At 43.8% G+C, this 20,297-nt stretch overlaps 1 protein-coding gene across 1 annotated transcript in view; it reads left to right on the top strand.

Moving 5' to 3' along the window:
- Window positions 1-20,079, top strand: part of ZNF831 (zinc finger protein 831) — an 80,566-nt gene extending 60,487 nt beyond the window's left edge. The window contains exons 5-6 of the mRNA XM_068525099.1: window positions 18,341-18,495; window positions 19,234-20,079. Coding sequence (XP_068381200.1) covers window positions 18,341-18,495; window positions 19,234-20,079 — 1,001 coding nt within the window. The remainder of the gene's footprint in view (window positions 1-18,340; window positions 18,496-19,233) is intronic.
- Window positions 20,080-20,297: the final 218 nt, after the last annotated feature.

Here is a 20,297-nt window from a genome sequence, read left to right as displayed (position 1 = left end):
TTGATCACCTGGCTGAGGTCTCTCAGGTTTCTCCGTTGTCAAGTGATCCCACACCTCCTCCCACCACTAGACATTTTACCCACAGGAATTCTGCTTCTCTCCACCGGCAGTGTCCAGGACTGCATCTGCGTCCCTGTTCTACTACTGGCTTCCTTCGGTTGCAAACTCTGCCCTGAAGACTCTCCCCACTCGCCCAATATCGTCTCCTGTGATGCAGGGGGTAATTATTATTTCTAGAACAAAGATAACCCAGAGCCGCTACTGGTGACCAAGTTCACCGTTGTCTCTACCTGAACCAAAACATTATTGGAAAAGTAAATTACTTTTATTTTCCTTGAAAATATTTGATAGGAAGTGCATGAGAATCCTCGCTGAGAAAATAGACCCAGAACCTATCATCAGAGGAGAGATATTACCTATGTAAAAAAAAAGAAAGAACCATCAGGTACATTTCCACACTGAAACCTATTTCAAATTTTATTATTTACCCTGTACTCTTTCATTGATTCCCATCTCCTCTCCCTGAATTTATGAGCAGGTGGGCATAGCCTCCTTCCCCTCGGAGGACCTTCGTGATAATGGAGCACACATCCGATTCTCTGCCAGCGAGGGCAAGGTAGCAGGGGAGGGCGATTTCAGTGGGAAAAAGTGGATCGCCTTGAGTCCTCATCTATGGGGGAGAAATGTTTCTGAGCTAAACAGACTAATAATTTTATTTAAAATAGACTTTTCGAAGGCTGATTTTGCATAGTGAGGTTAAAAATGTCTTGAACTGACAGGAAGTATGTGGGATTCTGATTTTTCACAGCCTGACCGTCCGTCAATGCTTTCCCTTCTGTCTATGTGTTGTGGCCTCCTGGGTCCGTCTGAAGTCCTTTTAAATTCATTCCTCCATCTGGGCCTGTCTGAGAGCCCTCCAAACTCAAGGTACTGTCATGACATGCCTGGATCTTTCCTGCTTCCATCGGACACAAAAGGAAGTGTGTGTGTTTGCCCCGCTGGCTGACTGGCCACTTGGACCAGACCTGCCATTCGTCCACTTGTTTTCTTCTCTCCCCTCTGCCAGGTGAAGAGGCGGAGATGAACACACAGTGTCTTCCTGGGTGGCTTGGTTTGTCCCTTGAGGGACCCCTGTGTTGTGGGCTGAGTCCCCTCCTTCGGATGGGTACCATTTTCTTACGAGCCCTTTGCCCTCAGGTGAATGACAAAGTCAACCCTTGCCCTTCTGTGAAGTACACACCATTGACAAGTTTCACTATAAAAGCCAAAGTCTGCACTCTTTTCCCCTCCTAGCTTAAATGGGGAAGCAAAGGAGTTTTACTCTTTTTCTCTCCCCTGCCCCCGCTTAAACATTCTAGTGGGAGGGGGCTTCCCTGGCGGTCCAGTGGTTAGGACTCCGTATTTCCACTGCCGGGGTCCCGGGTTCGATCCCTGGTCGGGGAACTAAGATCCCACAAGCCGTGCGGTGCAACCCCAAACCAAACCAAACCAAAACAAAAACAACTGTAGCGGGAGAAGTTATGAGCCTAACGAAACTCTCCTCTAGAAAATGTGTCCAGACCTGCAGTTATCGGAATGCGGCCGTTGGGCTCCGACCTCCAGAAAGCGTTTCCACATGGCGCCTCTGTTGAATGTGATTATCTCCACCGTGCCATTTCCACCGCCCCGTCCTTCCCCTCTTGTGTTTATCAGAGACTCGCCAAGCTTCCTCACCCAGAAAAACCCTTCGTAACAGTAAGCTCTCCTTGGTGGCCTCTCCTGGTGGGGCTGGGTTAGGGGACGATCGTAGATAGCCTGGGGTCCTTGGATCCATGGGGATGGGAGAAACAGCTCTGAGATTGTAGAGACTGGTAATTTCTGAAGGTTGTTGCTTCGTGGTGGTAAACATTTCTTAACCATAGTAGAAGGGCCACAGAATGCCACTCCTCTCTTTGTCTTTTGCTGGTGGGCTTGTCTTTTGTCTTTTGCTGGTGAGCTTGCTTTGTCTTTTGCTGGTGGGCTCGTCTCCCCAGGGTTTTTGGAACCCCCATAAGTCATTTCGTCACCAAGGGCTGTTGGGGCCAAGTCCCCACTCAAAACCTTTGCGAGGCGCCTCCTCACAGAGGCGACTTTATTGATAATGATGGCTCGTCGTGAGTCAATCCGTCCCTCGGTTGACGGCGGCGTGCAATGCCTGGAGCCTGCTTGGAGGCGGTGGCTGCCCGGGCAGATGCTTCTGAGCCCAGCCAGCCCCCAGCCAGCTCCCCTGCCCCACACCTCACGCCGGGGGCCAGGGTTAGCAGGTGCAAATGCAGGCACCCAGTGAAAGCCGAATTTCACGCGAACAGTCAATACGTACATATATATACACACACACGTGCATATATGTGTATAAAATATATACGCATATATATGTTAGCATAAGTATGCCCCCAAACATGGCAATAAGACACATTATGCTAAAAATGATTCATTGTGGACCTGACATTCAAATTTAACTGGGCATCCACGTTTCCTCCGGCCGCCTTTCCCTAAGGCCCTCAGACCACCCTTTCCGGCCCAGACCATCCTGGAGGGACTCCATGTGCTTGAAAATGGACCTGGATGTTCTTTCGTGTCTGATTTCACGTCTGCATTATCTGGTCAGTCTGGGGGTGCTCTGCCATCTCTTCCCCGTCTGCGTGGCGTGGGGCTCTTCTCGCAGCTGGGTTGACTCCTGGGCTGTCAGTTGTTCCAGCTCTTAACCGGTTGCCTCTTAAGAGGGGTGGGAGGCTGGTCCGGTCACCTGGGCACCCGGACCCCCCAATTTCGCCTGCAATGGGTCTATTTTGATCTCTCTCTCTCTCTCTCCACTTCCCTTTGTGTCTCCCTCTGCCCGTCTTTGCTTTCCGGGTTGCTTCCCTTGGATAAGGCATTTCCTTCTGTGGCCTGAGGCCGCTCAGCCAGACACCCAGACCCCAAGTGAGGTCGGTGAGGGAGGCATGCACCCTCCAAGTCCTGTCACTCCACCAGTGATGAAAGGCCACCTTCACTTTCTTTCTTTGCCAAGCCAAACCCTGGAAAGAAAGGGGTTAATTTTCTCTTCTCTTTGAGATGTGTGCGGGAGACAGCATCAAAGCTGCCCCATTCTGGCTCAGAAAACACACTCAGAAGCTGTAATCAGGGGTGACCTTCTAGGCAGGGTACAGTTCTACACTAAAACCTATTTTAAATTTTATCATCTCTCTCTTGCTATTTCATCTCCTCTCGCCCTCCCCCCTTGTATTTATTAGAGGCTCGGTAGGGATTTCTTTCCCTGAGAGAACTTTCATAATAATGAAGTATGCTTGGCAGACGCTCACGGTGAATATACAGGATTGGAGGGTATTCTGCAAGGGAAATGGGCAGGCTTGTTTTCCTATGTCCGAGAGAAATATTTGAGATAAGATAGACTAATTATTTCTCAAGATGGAAGTGTTGGAGGTTGCTTTTGCATAGAGAAGTTGAAAACTCCTTGAAGGGGCAGAAAGCTTCTGTGAGCATCTGTATGACTTCCCTCCCTGGCAGGCTGCCGTCATCCTGTCTCTCTGGGTACCAGCATCCTCTGGGGTTCAAGCCCATTTCCCATCTTTCTAATGCTCTCCCCACACTGACTTTTCTTCTTTTTAGATTTTCATGAGAGGTCTGACTGAGAAAGCCTACCAGAACCCCCTCTTCGGTGCTTCTAGCCCTCATTCTTTGATAGATGTTCATACTGTTTTCTCATTATTTTTCTCTCAGCTTTCACAGAAACGGTGTAAACTACTTTATTTCAAAACCATTATGTTAGTTTACTCCATGATAATTTAAGCCGTGTATTCTTTTTCTGATTTGAATTTAGTAATAACATATTTTTAAACAGAAGTCAAGATTTCCTGAATAAATTTTCCATGACAACTGCTGACGTTTCCGGGTTGTTTTTTTTTTTTTTTCGCTTCTTTAACCTTTCATTGGACCTTAGTTTTACATACGTGACTGAGTCATCCTTTCTTTCTCCAAGCATTTTATTTTATTCTTTTTTTTTTTTTAATTTTTTTATTATTTATTTATTTATTTATTTATTTATTAACATCTTTATTGGAGTATAATTGCTTTACAATGGTGTGTTAGTTTCTGCTTTATAACAAAGTGAACCAGTTATACATATACATATGTTCCCATATCTCTTCCCTCTTGCATCTCCCTCCCTCCCACCCTCCCTATCCCACCCCTCTAGGTGGTCACAAAGCACAGAGCTGATCTCTCCAGGCATTTTAAACAGACCCTGGGAATTCTATGAGGAGAAAATTTCGGAGCGGGTTGGCGAGGGCGGGGGCGGTGGGGGGGGGGGGTCGTGTTATCAACCCAGCTGTCTTTGATTCAAGAAAATAACCAGGGGCCAGCTGTGTGGTCAGGTGCAGTGATGCCCCCAGCCCGACCCTGCCCGGGACCACCCCCAGCGAGGATTCCAGAAACTGCTCGAAAGCAGGAGTTTGTAAAGATTGTCTTCTCTCCCTGGAGCAAGATTTGCATTTTTTTATTTTTTTATTTTTTTTTTAGTATTTATTTATTTTTGGCTGCGTCGGGTCTTAGTTGTGGCAGGCGGGCTTCTCTCCAGTTGTGGCATGCGGGCTTAGTAGCCCCCGCGCGCGGCATGTGGGATCTTAGTTCCCAGACCAGGGATTGAACCAGCGTCCCCTGCATTGGAAGGCAGATTCTTAACCACTGGACCACCAGGGAAGTCCCAAAATTTGCATATTTTAAATTCTGTTTTTCCCACAACCTCCTTCGCCTCTGCATATCATTTGTGCAGAATTGTATATCTACCTCGTCTCATCTTCCACTCCATTCCCTACTCCTTCCCCAGGTGGAATTTTCTGGATGCGTGGCATTATTTATACTCTTTCTGTCAGATCTGGGTCTTCCTTCCTAAAGTGCTTTTGACTTGCAAAACAGATTCCCTTTATGGGTGATGGAGTAGAAATCTTCAAGGAAAGATGTAAAGATTTCTTAAATGCCTCAAAGCGCTGACTTTCTCAACGGTCCTAATATGTCAATCGCTGTTCTTAAAAAAAAAAAAAAAAAAAAATCTAGAAATCAAATTTCTTAATGAGTTTGGTAGGGTTAACATTTATTTCTGGGACGGTATTCTTTCTTTTTTAGCCTCTCTTTTTCCTTAATGTTGCGTTGGGAGTCCTACCTGTAATTTCCAGGAAAGCTTTTGGTTGCGTAACTGAGCTTTTACATTTCCAGTGTGTTTTAAGCAGACTGATTAAATGTAGGGGGAGATAAAGGGTGTGACCCTGAGTCTAGGAGAGTTTCTGAAGTTAAAAAAAAAAAAAAAAGTCCTGAATTCAAGTTTCCCATCATAAAAGGTAGAAATTCTAAAGCTGGTGGGAGGACAAAAGAGTGACTTCATAGGATTCTGAAAGAATTGGGTCCATCTCTTCCTGCTATTACTCTTTTCCCCTTTGTCACATGCACTTCCGAGTCAAGCCTCTTCATCTCAGGGCAGAGTCAACCCTTGGTATTTTATTTCCTACTTCTGCTGAAAGAACTCATGACTGTCCCCCTTTATTTTCTGCCAGCATCCATAGAAACCACATAGAGGCTTTTGCTCAAAACACACTCATTGAGTCGCATTGCTACGGAATTGCAGTCGCAGAAGTACTCTTTCTTTTGAGGTGGAAATCTTGAGGAAAGCTGAAGCCAAGTTGAAAGTCCTTCAGTTATGGCAGAGTCCACCCAGTAGAGTTTTTTTCATTATTAAGAAAAACCCCACTTAGAAAATCAGGCTGAAAGCATACATTCTTGAGTAAATTTTGGTCTGAAAAGTTTTCAAAGAGTCTTTTGAGCTGCTTTTATTCTTTTCCCTTTCTCCCAGTCCCCTTTGCTCCTCAGTAGTATTTAAGAAATGCTGTCGAATTCTGTGTGCGTACAGGATTTCACATTATTGAAATATTTTACCCTGACTCCTTCACTAATGTTGTTTAGGAGAAATATCTGAGTGGGAGAAAGTTTTCAGCTTTCCAAACACTTGCCTTTCCTCAGAAAAGGTAGAGCTATAATGGCAGGTGCTCTGAAGAAAGAAAAGAAATGCCCAAGTACCATGTGAGATGGAGTACCTAAACATGTTACAAAACCAGAAAAGTGTTCTCTCATTCTGTTTCCTGGTTTTCTTGTCTAATTAAGTTTTACTGCAGTTTAGGTTTGAGGGAAGAGCTAGATTCTCCCCGAACATTTATCTTCTCACAGAGACTGAACTTAGAATGTTTTCTTTCCTAAGGCGATTGGAAAACCAAAATGGAGGAGGCCAACGCCAATATTTTCTTTCTTGTCTTTGTTTCTGGTTGGAAATTAGTCCGTTTTTCCCCCTTATCAGGATTAGTGAAGGAGAAGAGGGAAGCTCTTTCTTCCCAGCTATTACCATTGAAATGGATCAATTTCTTCTTTTTAAGGATGCAAATCTGGAGGACAAAAGAGCTCTCTCAAATATCTCAATCATATTTCGAGAAATGGACCATCTTTTACAGACTCATTTAGTAATGAGAAACATTGAAAACCATAATTCAAAGGGTAGATACTCTTGATTTCGATCCGGGCATTATAGATTCCAAAGGTATTTTCAGTAATTGTATTTTTTCCCCTTCACCTCATACCCAGAGTGGCTCTCTAAATTTTAGGTACATGCTTATGGTCTGGGAACAAACTTTTAACTTCAGGATTGATTTTAAACATGGCTTTCCACTCAACATCTTTCAGGGGAAAAAAAAAAATCTCTGAGAGGGAAATCTTAAACTGATTGCCTTTCATCAAAGAAGAGGAGTAAGTACCACTAAGAGTAGTTTCTGAAATAAAACATATGATTGCTTAGAAAATTGCATTAGGAGAAAGAAATACTCTGGCACGTAGTGAGATTTCGATAAATGTGTTTTTCTGTCCCTCTGGTGGGTCCTTCAACTATGTTTTCTCTGAAGAACCCAGTTGAGGTTTCATACTATTCCTCTCCAGAAAGTGGGCATAGCGGGAACCCACCTCAACAAAATAAAGGTCACACATGACAAACCCACAACTAACATCATACTCAATGGTGAAAAGCTAAAAACATTTCCTCTAAGATCAGGAAAAAGAAGAGGATGTCCACTCTTGCTACTTTTATTCAACATAGTTTTGGAAGTCCTAGCCACAGCAATCAGAGGAGAAAAAAAATAAAAGGAATCCAGATTGGAAAAGAAGTAAAACTGTCACTGTTTGCAGATGACCTGATACTGTACATAGAAAATCCTGAATATGCTACCAGAAAACTACTAGAGCTCATCAATGGATTCGGTAAAGTTGCAGGATACAAAAGTAATTCACAGAAACCTGCTGCACTTCTAGACACTAACAACAAAAGATCAGAAAGAGAAATTAAGGAAACAATCCCATTTACCATCTCATCAGAAAGAATAAAATACCTAGGAATAAACCTACCTAAGGAGGCAAAAAGACCTGTGCTCCGAACACTATGAGACACTGAAGAAAGAAATTGAAGACAACACAAACAGATGGAAAGATACACTGTGTTCTTGGATCGGAAGAAGTAATATTGTTAAAATGACTATACTACCCAAGGCAATCTGCAGATTCAGTGCAATCCTTGGATGGTTTTGTGAGGTGACATTTTCATGATTCCTCAGGCTGGTCATTTCCTCTCAAGCCAGATTAGGTGTCCTTGTGGTATGATTCATAACCCATCTCCTTTGTGGCATGTACCACAATACCAATCCTTATATAATTATGTCCTAATTTTCTTCTCTTCAGCTACGTGTGTACTACCTCAGCGAGGCAAAATTGAGCTTCTTAAATCATTAACAGTAAACCCATATTTAATTCCCGGGTGAAGGAGACATTTCTCTGCTTTCTCCTGGTCTCATTTACTTTCTTTCTCACCGGAATCTCTTCTTCTGAATTTTCTGTCCATACCTAAGCTTTTAAGGGACTGAAATATTTCAACTGGATTTTTTTTTCATTAACATAGTTTAGGAAAAATTCCTCTGAGGCAGACGTTATCAAAGCAGCTGTCTTTCATTGAAAAAATAGAAAGGTAAAGAGAACTTCTCTGACAGGTACTTCCTGAGATAAAAGGTTTACCTAATCCTGTTGAAAAGGTAGAATAGTTCAATATTATGGGAGGATGGTGATGTAATTCTCTGAAATTAAGTAGCTGTGAATTGTTTGTCTTTTTTTTTTTTTTTTTCACCCTTTCAACTTTTGTTAGTTGAGTGAACTGGGAGAGGTGGGGCTGGGGAGGTTTACTGCATGTCACTCGTGCCCTGCTCTCTTTGTCACACATCACCTCCAGACGTTTTCCTCAGAGAAACAAAATGGCAGCCTGAACTCCAGGGTTCCCTCACCCACCAGCTCCCTCTCCGCCTCTGACTAGAGCTAATGGCTCCGTACCATTATTTTTCCTGTCAGATTTAATGGGGAGATATTCTTTTCCTAAAGCCATTAGTTAAGTAATATTGCTTACAGAATTGCTGAAACAGGGATAACACCTCCTTCTCAGGGTGTAAATCTTAAGAAATGATGAGGCAATTGCCTAAACACATCAATTATATTCCAAAGCCTGAACTTTTTTTCTGCTACAATTTTCATTTATAGTTAAGAAAGTTTGAAAGTAATGATCCCTTAAAGTAGGTTCTCTTGATTCAATTTTGGCACTAAATAATTCAAATAATATTAGCTGGGTTTTTCTTTCTTCTTTCTTTCTTTTTTCTTTTCTTTTTTTTTTTTTGTTCTTCATTTCATTTTCTCTCTTCCCCACAATCTGTCCTCTCTTTATTTTAAGACATTCTCTTATTGTCTGAGGATGATTCAAGTTTCAACTTATCGAAAGATTTTAAGCATACTTTCCCACTAAATATATTTTTTTGGAGAAAACGGTAAGTGAAGTGTTCTCAAACTGATTGCCTTTCATCAGAGAAGGAGAAGAGAAATTTAAATCATAGAGAAAAGTGGTTTCTGGAAAAAAGAGATTGGAAAATGATTACTCGGAAGAGGCAAAATTTCACACAAAAAATGAGGCTAGAACAGAAATACTTCAGATTTGGTTAGAGATGGGAAAATATATTTTTCTTTTCCTTTGAGTCTCTCAACCTTTTCTCTGCCTGAGAAACTGAACTCTTGTTATGAGGGTGTGAGGGTCCACCTCCCTCTGTCAGATGTGTGTTCTGATTGAAATGACTTGCCTTGCACACTCTGGGGCTTTTCTTCATGACTTTCGGTCTGAATTTTAGAGCCAGTGTCATTATTTGCCTCTGATTTTTCTTTCAAACGAATAAAGCAATCCCATACTTGTTGCAACAAAAAAAGCAACATTGACATATGCAAGGAAAGCTTGACAATCCCCAGCCTCATGGCCCCCCGAGGTTGCCAGAGTTGGGCTGATGTGCCATCACGTACATGATGGACACTTTATTTTGTTGTTTACACAGATAGATCATACCATACATAGTCATCTACAACTCTTTTCTTCTTAGTATATCTTGTATATAACTCTAGGTATATATTACAGATTGATAGATAGATCATTTTAATAATGGCACAAAATCCCACAGTATAGCTGTACCATAATTTATTTATTCAACTCTTCCTGTATTGATGGATGTTCCTGTTGGTTCTATTGGTTTTCCTACCACAGCTATTGCTGCAGTAAATATTCTTGCCCCATTTCACAAAGAGCAGTTGCTGGATCAATGCGCATTTTATAATTATAAATTTCATTTTATAAGATACTACTAAATTACTTTTCAAAAACAGGGTTACTCTCCCATAAATATCTTTTTAACAGTATTTTTGAAAAGAAACTCTGCTTCTGCAAAAGAGCAGAGCCTGCGCGGAGACTAAAGCCTTGCCTTCATCGTGGGCGCCCTTGAACCTCTTCATGGACAAAGGGTCTCACGCTGGCCTCTCTTGGCAGCACTCAGGCCACGGATACGTTGGTTAGCACGGCGCTGTTGTTTGAAAATTAATTCATTATCAGTGTTTAAAAGGGAATCATGGAACTCAGATTTCTGGTTTCTCTTGGAAAATGGATAGTTCTGGCAAACTGGATGCTTGGTCCTCGGTGGTCTTGGTGGGTGGGAGCTGAGGGGCAACCTTGCCCTTGGAGGCTGGACCTGTCCTCCCTCTCCTTCCACAGCCCTCATCCCAGGCAGAAGCCCTTGTTTCTGTTATTGGTCTGGCCCTGTAGCTTTTGAGTTTGTGATTCTTGGTTTCAACCAGGGTTTCCCAGCCGTGGCCTTAATGACCTTCGCATCTGGGTCCATCCAGGGTGGGGCGTGGGTGCATCCTGTGTACCGCACGTCCAGGAAAGTCCCCGGACATCACCTCCGGCTGAAAACCACTGGCTCAAACAGACCCACAAATCCCATTTTCTTCGGTAGATGTTGAGATCAACTTTTCCAAGAGTGTTCCTGAGCCACTTTCATTATTTCTCTCTATCCTGTAGGCCTCTGTCTCGCTTTCTGAAGGAATATTGTTGAATTCTGTACACAACCAAGCTTTAAAGTCATGGAAATATTTCAAACCAGCCCCATTCACCGAATTGGGAGAAAATATCTGAGTGGAGAAAGTGATCAAAACACTTTCCTTTCATCTCCGGAACAGAAGTGTAGACACGGCCGTGATTCCAGGTGTTTCTCAAGTAAAAGCTTTACCTAATTACACACACGTAAAAGGTACAATTTCTGAATACTGGATGAAGAGGCTTGAATAAGTCCCTTGAAGAAAGGGAGACATTGCCTTTGTTCCCTTGGGTTTTCTGCAGTGGTTTCTTTTTGTGATTTAGGGCCTCGGGTGATTACCCTTCTCCCCTTCTGTTCTCACAAGAGTTCTCCTCAGAATGTTCCTGAGCATCAGGAAGAATCAGGAAGACTGGGGAGGGGGTCTCTCCAGGGCTTTTCTCCCCCTTTGCCTTCTCTCTCCTTCTCTGACAGGAGCAAATGACTTTCCTACATCTTTTCTCATTAGAATTAATAGAGAAGTATTAATTCTTTCCCTAAAGCTATTAGTTAAGTCACAGAGCTCCGGAATTGCTGAAACAGAGTAATTTCTCCTTCCTTCCAAGGTGTAAATCTCGGGGCAAGATGAGAAGCTTTTGTGAGTGTATCAATTAGGTCCCCGGGAAGGGACCCTCACAGACAATTTTCATTTAGCCATAGGAAACTTTTAAAACAACGATACCTAGACTAGATGGGCTGCTGCGTTCTGTCTTGGCATTTAACGTTTCAAATGGCATTTCTTTGATCATCTCTTTTCCTGACGTGATTTCATCATCCTATTTTCACTCTGTATTTTAAAGTCACTCTCTTGTTGTCTGGACAGGGTACAACTTTTAACTTAAAGCAAGATTTTAAACACCACTTTGCACTAAACATAGTTTAGGTGAAGAATTTCTGTGTGGGAAGAGTTCTTGTCCTGATTGCCTTTCATCAAAGGAATAGAAAAGAGATGAGAACCACGAAGGAAAGTGGTTTCTGAAATAAAAGATTCATTTGTGATTACTTAGAGGCGAACTTTCCGAAGACTGCATTAGGGTAGCACAGAAACACCCGAGGCTGTACTCGATAAATATATTTTCCTGGCTCTCTCTCAAGTCCCTCTCTGTCTGTGGGACTCAAGTGGGTGTCTGCCCCCCACCTCCTACAGTCCACCCACTTCTAATTGTTTTCTGATTGGAATGAATGTCCCCAGCCCCTGCCTGAGAAGAATAAAGCTTCTTCCCTCCATCATTTTCAGCCGTATTTTTTTCTTCTTCAGAGGCCTTATAAACAAAAATTGCAATAGGATTGCAGAAACAAATGAATATACTTGCAAAAAAATTTTAGTCCGATATCTGGTGTGCCATAGAGACTTAAAAACTATTGGTTGAATAATTACTCAAATGAATGATTCAGACTCGGTAGAGAGAAAACCAGCCCCAAACAGGTGGCATGTGAGAACGGTTTTACAGTATGCATGGTTTTACTCATTTCCATGGATACAGGTGGGGTCAGGGCCCCATTTTACCATCTCATTGCACCTCTGCTTTTTCCTTCCTAGCATTTGCTACATATGCTTGGTGATTTTTTTTCCGATTGGACTTTTATTTTTTATTTTTTTCATATTCTTTTCCATTATGGTTTATTACAGGATATTGAATATAGTTCCCCATGTGATACAGTAGGACCTTGTTGTTTATCCATCCTATATATAATAGTTTGCATCTGCTAACCCCAAACTCCCAGTTCATCCCTCCTCCAACCCTCCCTTCCCTTTGGCAACCACAAGTCTGTCCTCTATGTCTGTGAATCGGTTTCTGTTTTGTAGACAAGTTCATTTGTCATATTTTAGATTCCACATATAAGTGATATATGATGTTTGTCTTTGTCTGACTTACTTCACTTAGTATGATAGTCTCTAGGTCCATCCATATTGCTGCAAAAGGCATTATTTCATTCTTTTTTATGGCTGAGTAGTATTCCATTGTGCATGTGTACCACATCTTCTTTATCCATTCGTCTGTTGATGGACATTTAGGTTGTTTCCATGCCTTGGCTATTGTGAATAGTGCTGCTGTGAACATAGGGGTGCACGTGTCTTTCTGAATTAGAGTTTTGTCTGGATATAGGCCCAGGAGTGGGATTGCTGGGTCACATGGTAGCTCTAGTTTTAGTTTTCTGAGGAACCTCCATATTGTTCTCCATAGTGGCTGCACCAATTTACATTCCCACTAACAGTGTAGGAGGGTTCCCTTTTCTCCACACCCTCTCCAGCATTTGTTATTTGTAAGTGATTTTTTTTTTGGGTGTAATTATTTGCTGGCTGAATTTCTCCCCCCATTAGACTGTCGTTTCCATGAGGGTATCTGCCTCCGTCACTGAATAAATTGCCTGTGTTCAGCACAGTTCCTGGCACAGAGCGTTGACTGTGGTCAGTGCTCAATAAATATTTAGGCTTAATCATATGGGCTCAGAAATGGGCTCAAAAAATATGGACTCAAAGGGGCTCAACTAGCATTTGGAATATGAGCAAATAACTGCCCACATAGTGATTCCTCCTAGAGTCCTGCCCCGCTTTCCTTAAGTAATTGCAAATTTTAATTGCTAGCACATTTTGCATCCTTTGATGGCAGGGATGCTTGTAAACAATTTCATCTCAGATAAATTAGTAGTCTGGAAGATTACCCCTGGGATCACGTTGATGCTTATAGCTTACTTAATGAGGCCAACGTGATAGACTCATTTTTACCCCTTCCTTATAATTCAGCATCTTTGGACTCCAAATTCATGGAGGTTTGGGGTATATTGGGGCAACTGATGAAAAGGCATCAAATTACTTACATTTTCAGATAATGATATTTGAGTAATATGTCTATTAGCATTTTAACAAGGCCTCGCAATGGGACAGCCTGCAGGAGGCTTGACATTAAAGATGTCACCAGTTAAGCTGTAAGTTTCATCGTGTTGTCTCTTCACTCCATTTTCCTTCTAATTATTTTACAGTTTCCTATCGCCTTTTCAAGAGGGCTGAATTTAAATTTGCTACAATACTAAGCAGTCTCTTCCTCTCTCCACGTGGTTTGGCAATTATTTCTGAGGGAAATTATTAAAAACACAGCCTTTAATCGGGGTGGGGGGCAGAACAGCACACAGACCTGTGATGAGGAGATGGTTTCTGTAGTAAGATTCTGGTAATTGCGTAAGAGTGGTCGAATTCGCAAAGGTTGCGATAGGACGGTGGAATCTATAATTTCTGAAGATGTACAAGGTGATTCACAGAGTGATGCCGAAACGTAAAGAGGATGCCGTTCTTCGCTTTAACACTTGACTGGAGCCCTACTGACTTTTTGAAAAGGGCCATTCATCTAATAGCAAGGATGCTTTCCTTCTTCAAGAATCGCAATTTGTTTAACAAAGTTCTGTGACATTATTTGGGCATTTTCCACAATGATTAAAGATAACGCACTTTTCTCTAGACTGTTAGGTCATAAGCAAATTAAATCAATGTATTTTCTTCCCTTGCTTTCTCGGATGAGTCAGAAGTTATTGGTCAAAGGCGCGCATGGCCTTTTTGTTAAGCTTAAAAACCCAAACGACCTGCTGAGAAGATGCTTGGCCAATCTGATTATTTTCTCTGTACTAATTGGTTTTACTTCTTCATTGAATTGAATGAATTGCCTGGTGGTTTTGTCACTGTGGGAGCATAGCTTAATTCGCTTAGAGCGAGGCGCTTGGGCTTGGTAAACTCTGGGGCTCTAGAAACGTTTTTCATCATTGTGGTCTTTGGGTGATTTTTCATAGGTGAGAATGCAAATGGATCTCAAATCCATCCATTTTCTCCATTTCTATTTCCACTGCCCTAGCCAAGTCATCTCACCTGGCCCCCTGGACTACTTTGGGAACCTTGTAACTGGTTTTCCCATCCTATTCCCCTCTCTCCTTCTTCAGTCTCCATATAGTAGCCAAGTGCCTCTTTAGAAGATGTAGACCTCTTGCTGGAAACACTGGTTTCTTCACAATGAATGAAGAATAAAATCTAGACCCCTTCCCAGGGCTGCCTGCACCCTACAAGATCTGAGCCCTTGGTGGCTCCCTCAGCTTCATTTTGCCCCCTGCTCCCCACCATCTTTCCACCATGGCCTTCCACTGATTCCTTAATCCCCCCAGCTCCATCCCACCGCAGGGCCCCTGCCTCTGTTCCTCCTTTGTCTGGAATGGCCTTTGAGGGCTGGTTCTTTCTTATCCTGAAGGTCTCATTTCAGGTGTCACCTTCTCAGAGATGCCTTCCTCAACTAGGCAAGCCAGTTACTCTCTGTGATCTGCCCTTCAGGGACTGTTACTCTCTATAATATTCCCTGTTTATCATCACTTTCGTTATTACTCTACCCTCTCCTGTTTATTGCATCTTTGCCATAGCCTCCTGTGTATCATTCCTCTCTGGGGTACCCCCATCCTGTTTATTTCCTTCGTGACCCCCGTCACAACCTCAATTATCTTACTTGTCTCTGTTTCTCTTCCCCGTCGGAACAGAGGCTCCTGAGGGCCAGGGCACCTTGGTCTTGTCCTCCGATTCCTCAGGGTTGAACACAGTACCTGGTTCCTTGAAGGAGCCCAGGACATGTCTGTTGAGCGGATGAATGAAATACCAAAGACCCCGGTGCTGCACCTTTAGGTGATCTCAGTAACGTGGTGCTCAAGTGAAGATTGTTTGTATTAAAGTAAAAATCATTGCTTCCTTTCCCAAATTGTCGCAACGTTGATGGATTTTTAAAGTTGATTTGCTCAAGATTAGTGTGCTCGATCATCTAGTGACCTACCCTTGGGGGTATAAGAAGTAGGTCTGTTCTTTTGGGTTCAAGGTGGAGGAGAGAGCACATACACTTCCTTCACTTTCCTCCCAGACATTAGTGAAGGAATGTGTTTGGAATGCCCAGGCCCAAGGGGACAAGATGACCGGAGAAGAAATGGCGCCACAGTTGTAGGGGCTGGAATGCAGAGGCTAAGTGGTCACTGATTAGCAGACCCAAGTGAACTTAATCCTTGTTTAACAGTGGTCAAGCGCTAGACATTCAGAAATCCATGGTACCAGGTGGGGCTGAAAACAGGAGCGTTGGTTGAAAGAATCAGCAGCATTCAAACCCCCCCAGATCTCCACCCCACCCCTGCTTCTCAGAGCCTGGTCACATCCCTCGCTCTCGCCCCCAAATAATACTCTGGGCTTAGTCTCTGGGGACTCTACAAAATGCTGGGGAGCAAGGGGGCTGTACTGAAAACAGAGGGTTTAACCAAAGGTTGGCACCACACATTGAGGCGCCCCCTTTCAATCCCAATTCTGACTCCAGGATGCTGGCACCTGCCTTGCACTTTCCAGGCAGGAGATCAGAGAACTCCCTGGGCAGAAGCCGACCAGCCTGTGTGGAAGACCTAACGGGGATTACTTCAGGTCTTCCCACATCAACAGGGCGACCAGATAACCCTGCAGGGAGGTCCACGATTGACATTTTATGTTTGTAAAGTGTTTCTAACCAGTTTCTCAGTGCCTATTTCCTAAACACGAGCAGGTAGTTAAGATTGCCGGGTATCTCAGGGAAGCCTTTAGTAGGAAAGAGAGAGATAAAAACATACAGAAACAAAGGAACTTGGAAGAAAGAGAGGCAATATAGGAAGAGGCAAACTTCAGCAATAACAATGACAACAGATCATTATTAATCTTGCCTGAGACAGAAGGGAAGATGTTGGAGCCATGAAATAGTAACAGGATGCTATAAAGGAGGAATAATAATAATTAATAATAATAATGAGTGGGCTCTTGGAAATTAAAAACATGATAGCAGACACAGACACCTCTGAGTTGAAATAAAAAGTTGAAGGGATTCCCCCAAATGAAAAAGACAAAGAATTAGAAAATAGGAGAGAAAAGATAAGAAAAATAGAGGATTAGATCAAGATGTCCAATAACCTACGAAGAGCAGTTCTAGAAAAAGAGAAAAGACAAAACATAAGGAAAAAAATATATCAAAGAAGTAACATATTTTTCTAAAATGGAAAGGCGTGCTTCAGGTTGAAAGGGCCCACTGAGTGTCCAGACAATGAATGGAAATAGACCCAGGACCATGGTAACACTGGCATAAAAAGAGTTTAGGAGTTTCCAGAGAGAGAGAAACGAAAGGGTTTCCTCCAAAGGATCGGGAAACATAAATCATGTTGGCTCCAGATTTCTCAACAGCTAGAGCTCAGTGGAGCCACATCTTCAGTTCTGAAGGAAAATGAATTTTAATTCAGACAGCTATACCCAGGCAAGTAGCCAATTAAAGTCTAAACAATTTTATTTCACCCTTTCTCATGAAGCTGCTGGAAGTTTTGCATTAAGAAGGAATGCAAAGAGAGTAAACCCAGGAAAAAGAAGCGTGGGTGTCCAGGAACCGAGGAGGTGAAGAAAATTGCCAGGATGGGGGTGACACACGGGCTCAGCCCCCATCGGGCCAAGGGAGCAGTGGTCCATGGGAGCAGGTCAGAAAGTTGTGAGAGAGAGATTTCCAAGGAAATGAGATGGAACCTAATAAATGAAATAAAAGACCACTGGGAAGGAGGTGGGAGGATGATTTTAGGAATAAGTCCATACAAAAAAGTAAGCAGAAGAAAAAGACAAAATGATGATTAACTCCAGGGAAACCAGTGCTGGCAAGAAAGGCAATGTCATCACAGCATACTACCTGGCTTGGTGGTGAAGACCGTGTTCCTGAACATGGTGATGTAAACACTGGATATGCTAAACAAAATTATGACATCATAGTCATATGACTGTAGAGAGGAGAGAGGGGAGGGGCTGTGCCCACGTGTGCGGGTGATAAGGGTTGTGGATGGGGGAGCTCGTCCTAAACCCTCCTCTCCCCTCATGACGTCATAGGCTATCCTCCAAACCGGAGACAGGGAATCCAGAAGGGGTGCTACACGCTTGTTCTTAGGAGAGAAGGAGATAAATACAAAAGGAACACAAAGTGGGAAAAGATGAGTAGGTGGGCAGGTGTGGCTGTTTCTCTTAATACACGGAAATACTTGACTTTTAAAAACTCTGTGCGTGTGTAGCGTTAATCAAACTAAAAGCGGATGTAAAAGTGGGTTGAATGCTTTTCTCTGGTGACACAGCTCTTCTAGAATGTTTTTCTGATCTCCTCTCATGATGGAATCTACTTGCTGAAACTCTGTGGTCCTTCTGACTTGTATCCCAGGCCAATATGACAAAATGGAGGAGAGAGTAAGGATGAAGGACGACGGAAGGGCAGCTGTTCCCCTGAAAGGGAGATGCTGTTTTGGGGATGTTGTCAAGGCCATGTCTTTGTCACCCCTCTCCCCCCACACATCACAAACACCACCACAGAACAACAGCAACACAAAAACCAACCTCCCTCCTGCTGTCGGCGCTCTGATGGAGACTAAGGCATCCTATATGATAAGAAAATTTCTAGTCTCGACCCTCAGTTGAATGGCCAGAGAATTCAAACCGATCCAAAATTAACCAATGTGGCCAGGAAGATGACTTTGATGAAAAAAAGATCCACATGAAATATCTTTTAAAATATCTGTAATCAAGGGATTTTTCTGCCTTGGGAATTGGTTTTGCCGTTTCTTTCCTTATCAGAAGTGGAGACGTTTTATTTGACCATGTGAACTGTTTCACGGTAAATCCATTTCCCAGATACACCGTGTGAGATGAGGTTATGAGTTCGGAGCTGGTCGTGAAGACACAGATCAACTCCTAGGAAATGACTGTTGGCTGACTTTATAATTTCAGGTGTATTTCCATGTGCCTCCCCCCTTTTTAGGGCTAAATCTGTCAGGGGAGCCACCTTGTGCTGCCTCAGAATCATCTCTTTGTGTTGGGAACGGAGAGGAGGAGGAGGAGGAGAAGGAGGGCAGCAGACACAGCTCGGGAAGCTCCTGTCCTCACCCAAGTTCAAGAACTGTCAGAGAGACAGACAGATCAGCCTCGAAGGTGGGAATTGTGCTTCTGAGCGGTCTCTACCTATCTCTTTTCTAGATTTATGCCTCTTTTTTCTTGTTAGTGTCCAGTGTGGCAAAACTCGCTTGGGCCACCTAGAGGTTTCCTGGCACAGAAACCCCGTGAGGCAGACAGACGCCTCCAAACATTGCGCTGAATCAGCCGGTGACTTGGGCTGTGAACTGTTGGGATGATCTCACAGTTGATTAAAAAATCCCAAGTCCCGTATCATTTCATACCTGAATAGAGATGCCTATCACCTTGCAGAGGTCACTGCAATGCGGCATCAACGCCAGGCAGACTGGGGGGCCTTGGGTTGAGAAACATGAAAATGCTAGGCCAGACCACACCTTGAAAAACCGCTAATCTGGAAAAACTCAAATGCACGGTACCATAAAGTAGCACACCCGCTGCAGGAGCAGTGATGATTTAAAATCGGACGCTCAGAACTGGTTGGATAATTGAGTGGCTGGGTTTTCACAAGGCCAGATACAAATACAGAGCTGTCTCAGTAGCTTATTGTGTGTCAACACGGAACTTTACTGGAGTTAATGCATCAATTAGTTATTAATGAAAACTGATGAGAACATCGTATCGAAGTTCAGGCTCTGTAAAGAATCATTAAGACCTCCAGACCTTGTTCCCATTGAGGACCACGTTTCTGACCACAAGTTTTTTGGTACCAATTAACCTTTTTTCCCTCCATTTATCTTCCTTTGCACGTTGCTGCAGGAGATTTCTCCATCTGCCGGTGAGCATGGAGATCGTCGTCCTCAGAATACAGCTGTGAGGTCAGGATTATCTCTGCCATCCAACTCCTTGGTGGCAGTGGCTCATGACAGACTTCCAGCCCGTGGCAAAGGTCTGGACGTGGGATTGCTTGAGACTCACCTGCCGCCCCCCCAGGACCAAGTCTCAACAGACCCCACACCACGCATTTTCTCAGATGCTCAAGAGCCTTCTTCCCTTGAGTCCAAAGGAACCTCTCTCTGCCATGACCTTGCTACCTCTGGGGCTGCCTTTTGTCCTTCTCTGGGGGAGACAGCAGGTCACACAACCCTGGGAATTCACAGTGTGGAACCACAAGACCACAGCCAGGGTGCAAGGGAGACTCTGACACAAAGCTCCCCCGACAGAAAAACGATAGCAGAGGGTGTGTCCCCATCACTCTTGCCAGGGAAACCTTCACCTGGGCAGAGACTTTCAGGTTCAGTTCCACTGGGGTCCACTGGAAAAACTCATCTTGAAACACCAGCTTCAGGACCAGGTTCAGCTAGTTCACACCAAGAGGAAGGGAAACACAAGACATTTTTCCCTTCCGGAGGGCAATACGGGTGTGGGGAAGTGCTGGTCCCCTGCCCTCCTGTAGGAAATGACAGTGGGAAATGTCAAGGATCTGGATTCATCGCTCTAAAGGATGGTGTGGTTCCGTCTAGCCCAGGGCAGCCCACGGAGATCCCTGCAGCCCCTTCGAAAACCCTCAGGAAGAGGAGTTTGGAAGGAATGAGAAAGCAAACTCGTGTGGAGTTCAGCGACACCAGCAGCGATGATGAAGATCGGTTGGTGATAGAAATCTGAAACTTCCAGAGAAAGATGCGTCCGCGGTCAAAGACGAATGATGCCTCACGGTAAATGCCATCAAGCGGGCAGGAGAACTGAACTCTATTCATGAAGCCCCTACAGAGAGGAAAGCCATTTGGGGGTCTTTCTAAGATCTCCCCAACCAACTCTGAAACCCAAACTCAGCCTCACCCTTCCCAGGAGGCCCTGCTCACAAGGCACCAGGCTGGGCAAAG

Source organism: Eschrichtius robustus, chromosome 16, assembly GCF_028021215.1.
Source record: "Eschrichtius robustus isolate mEscRob2 chromosome 16, mEscRob2.pri, whole genome shotgun sequence".
In the NCBI taxonomy this organism is placed as follows: Eukaryota; Metazoa; Chordata; class Mammalia; order Artiodactyla; family Eschrichtiidae; genus Eschrichtius; species Eschrichtius robustus.
The sequence above is the reverse complement of the archived record's forward strand: the minus strand, read 5'-3'. Positions and strand labels throughout refer to the sequence as shown.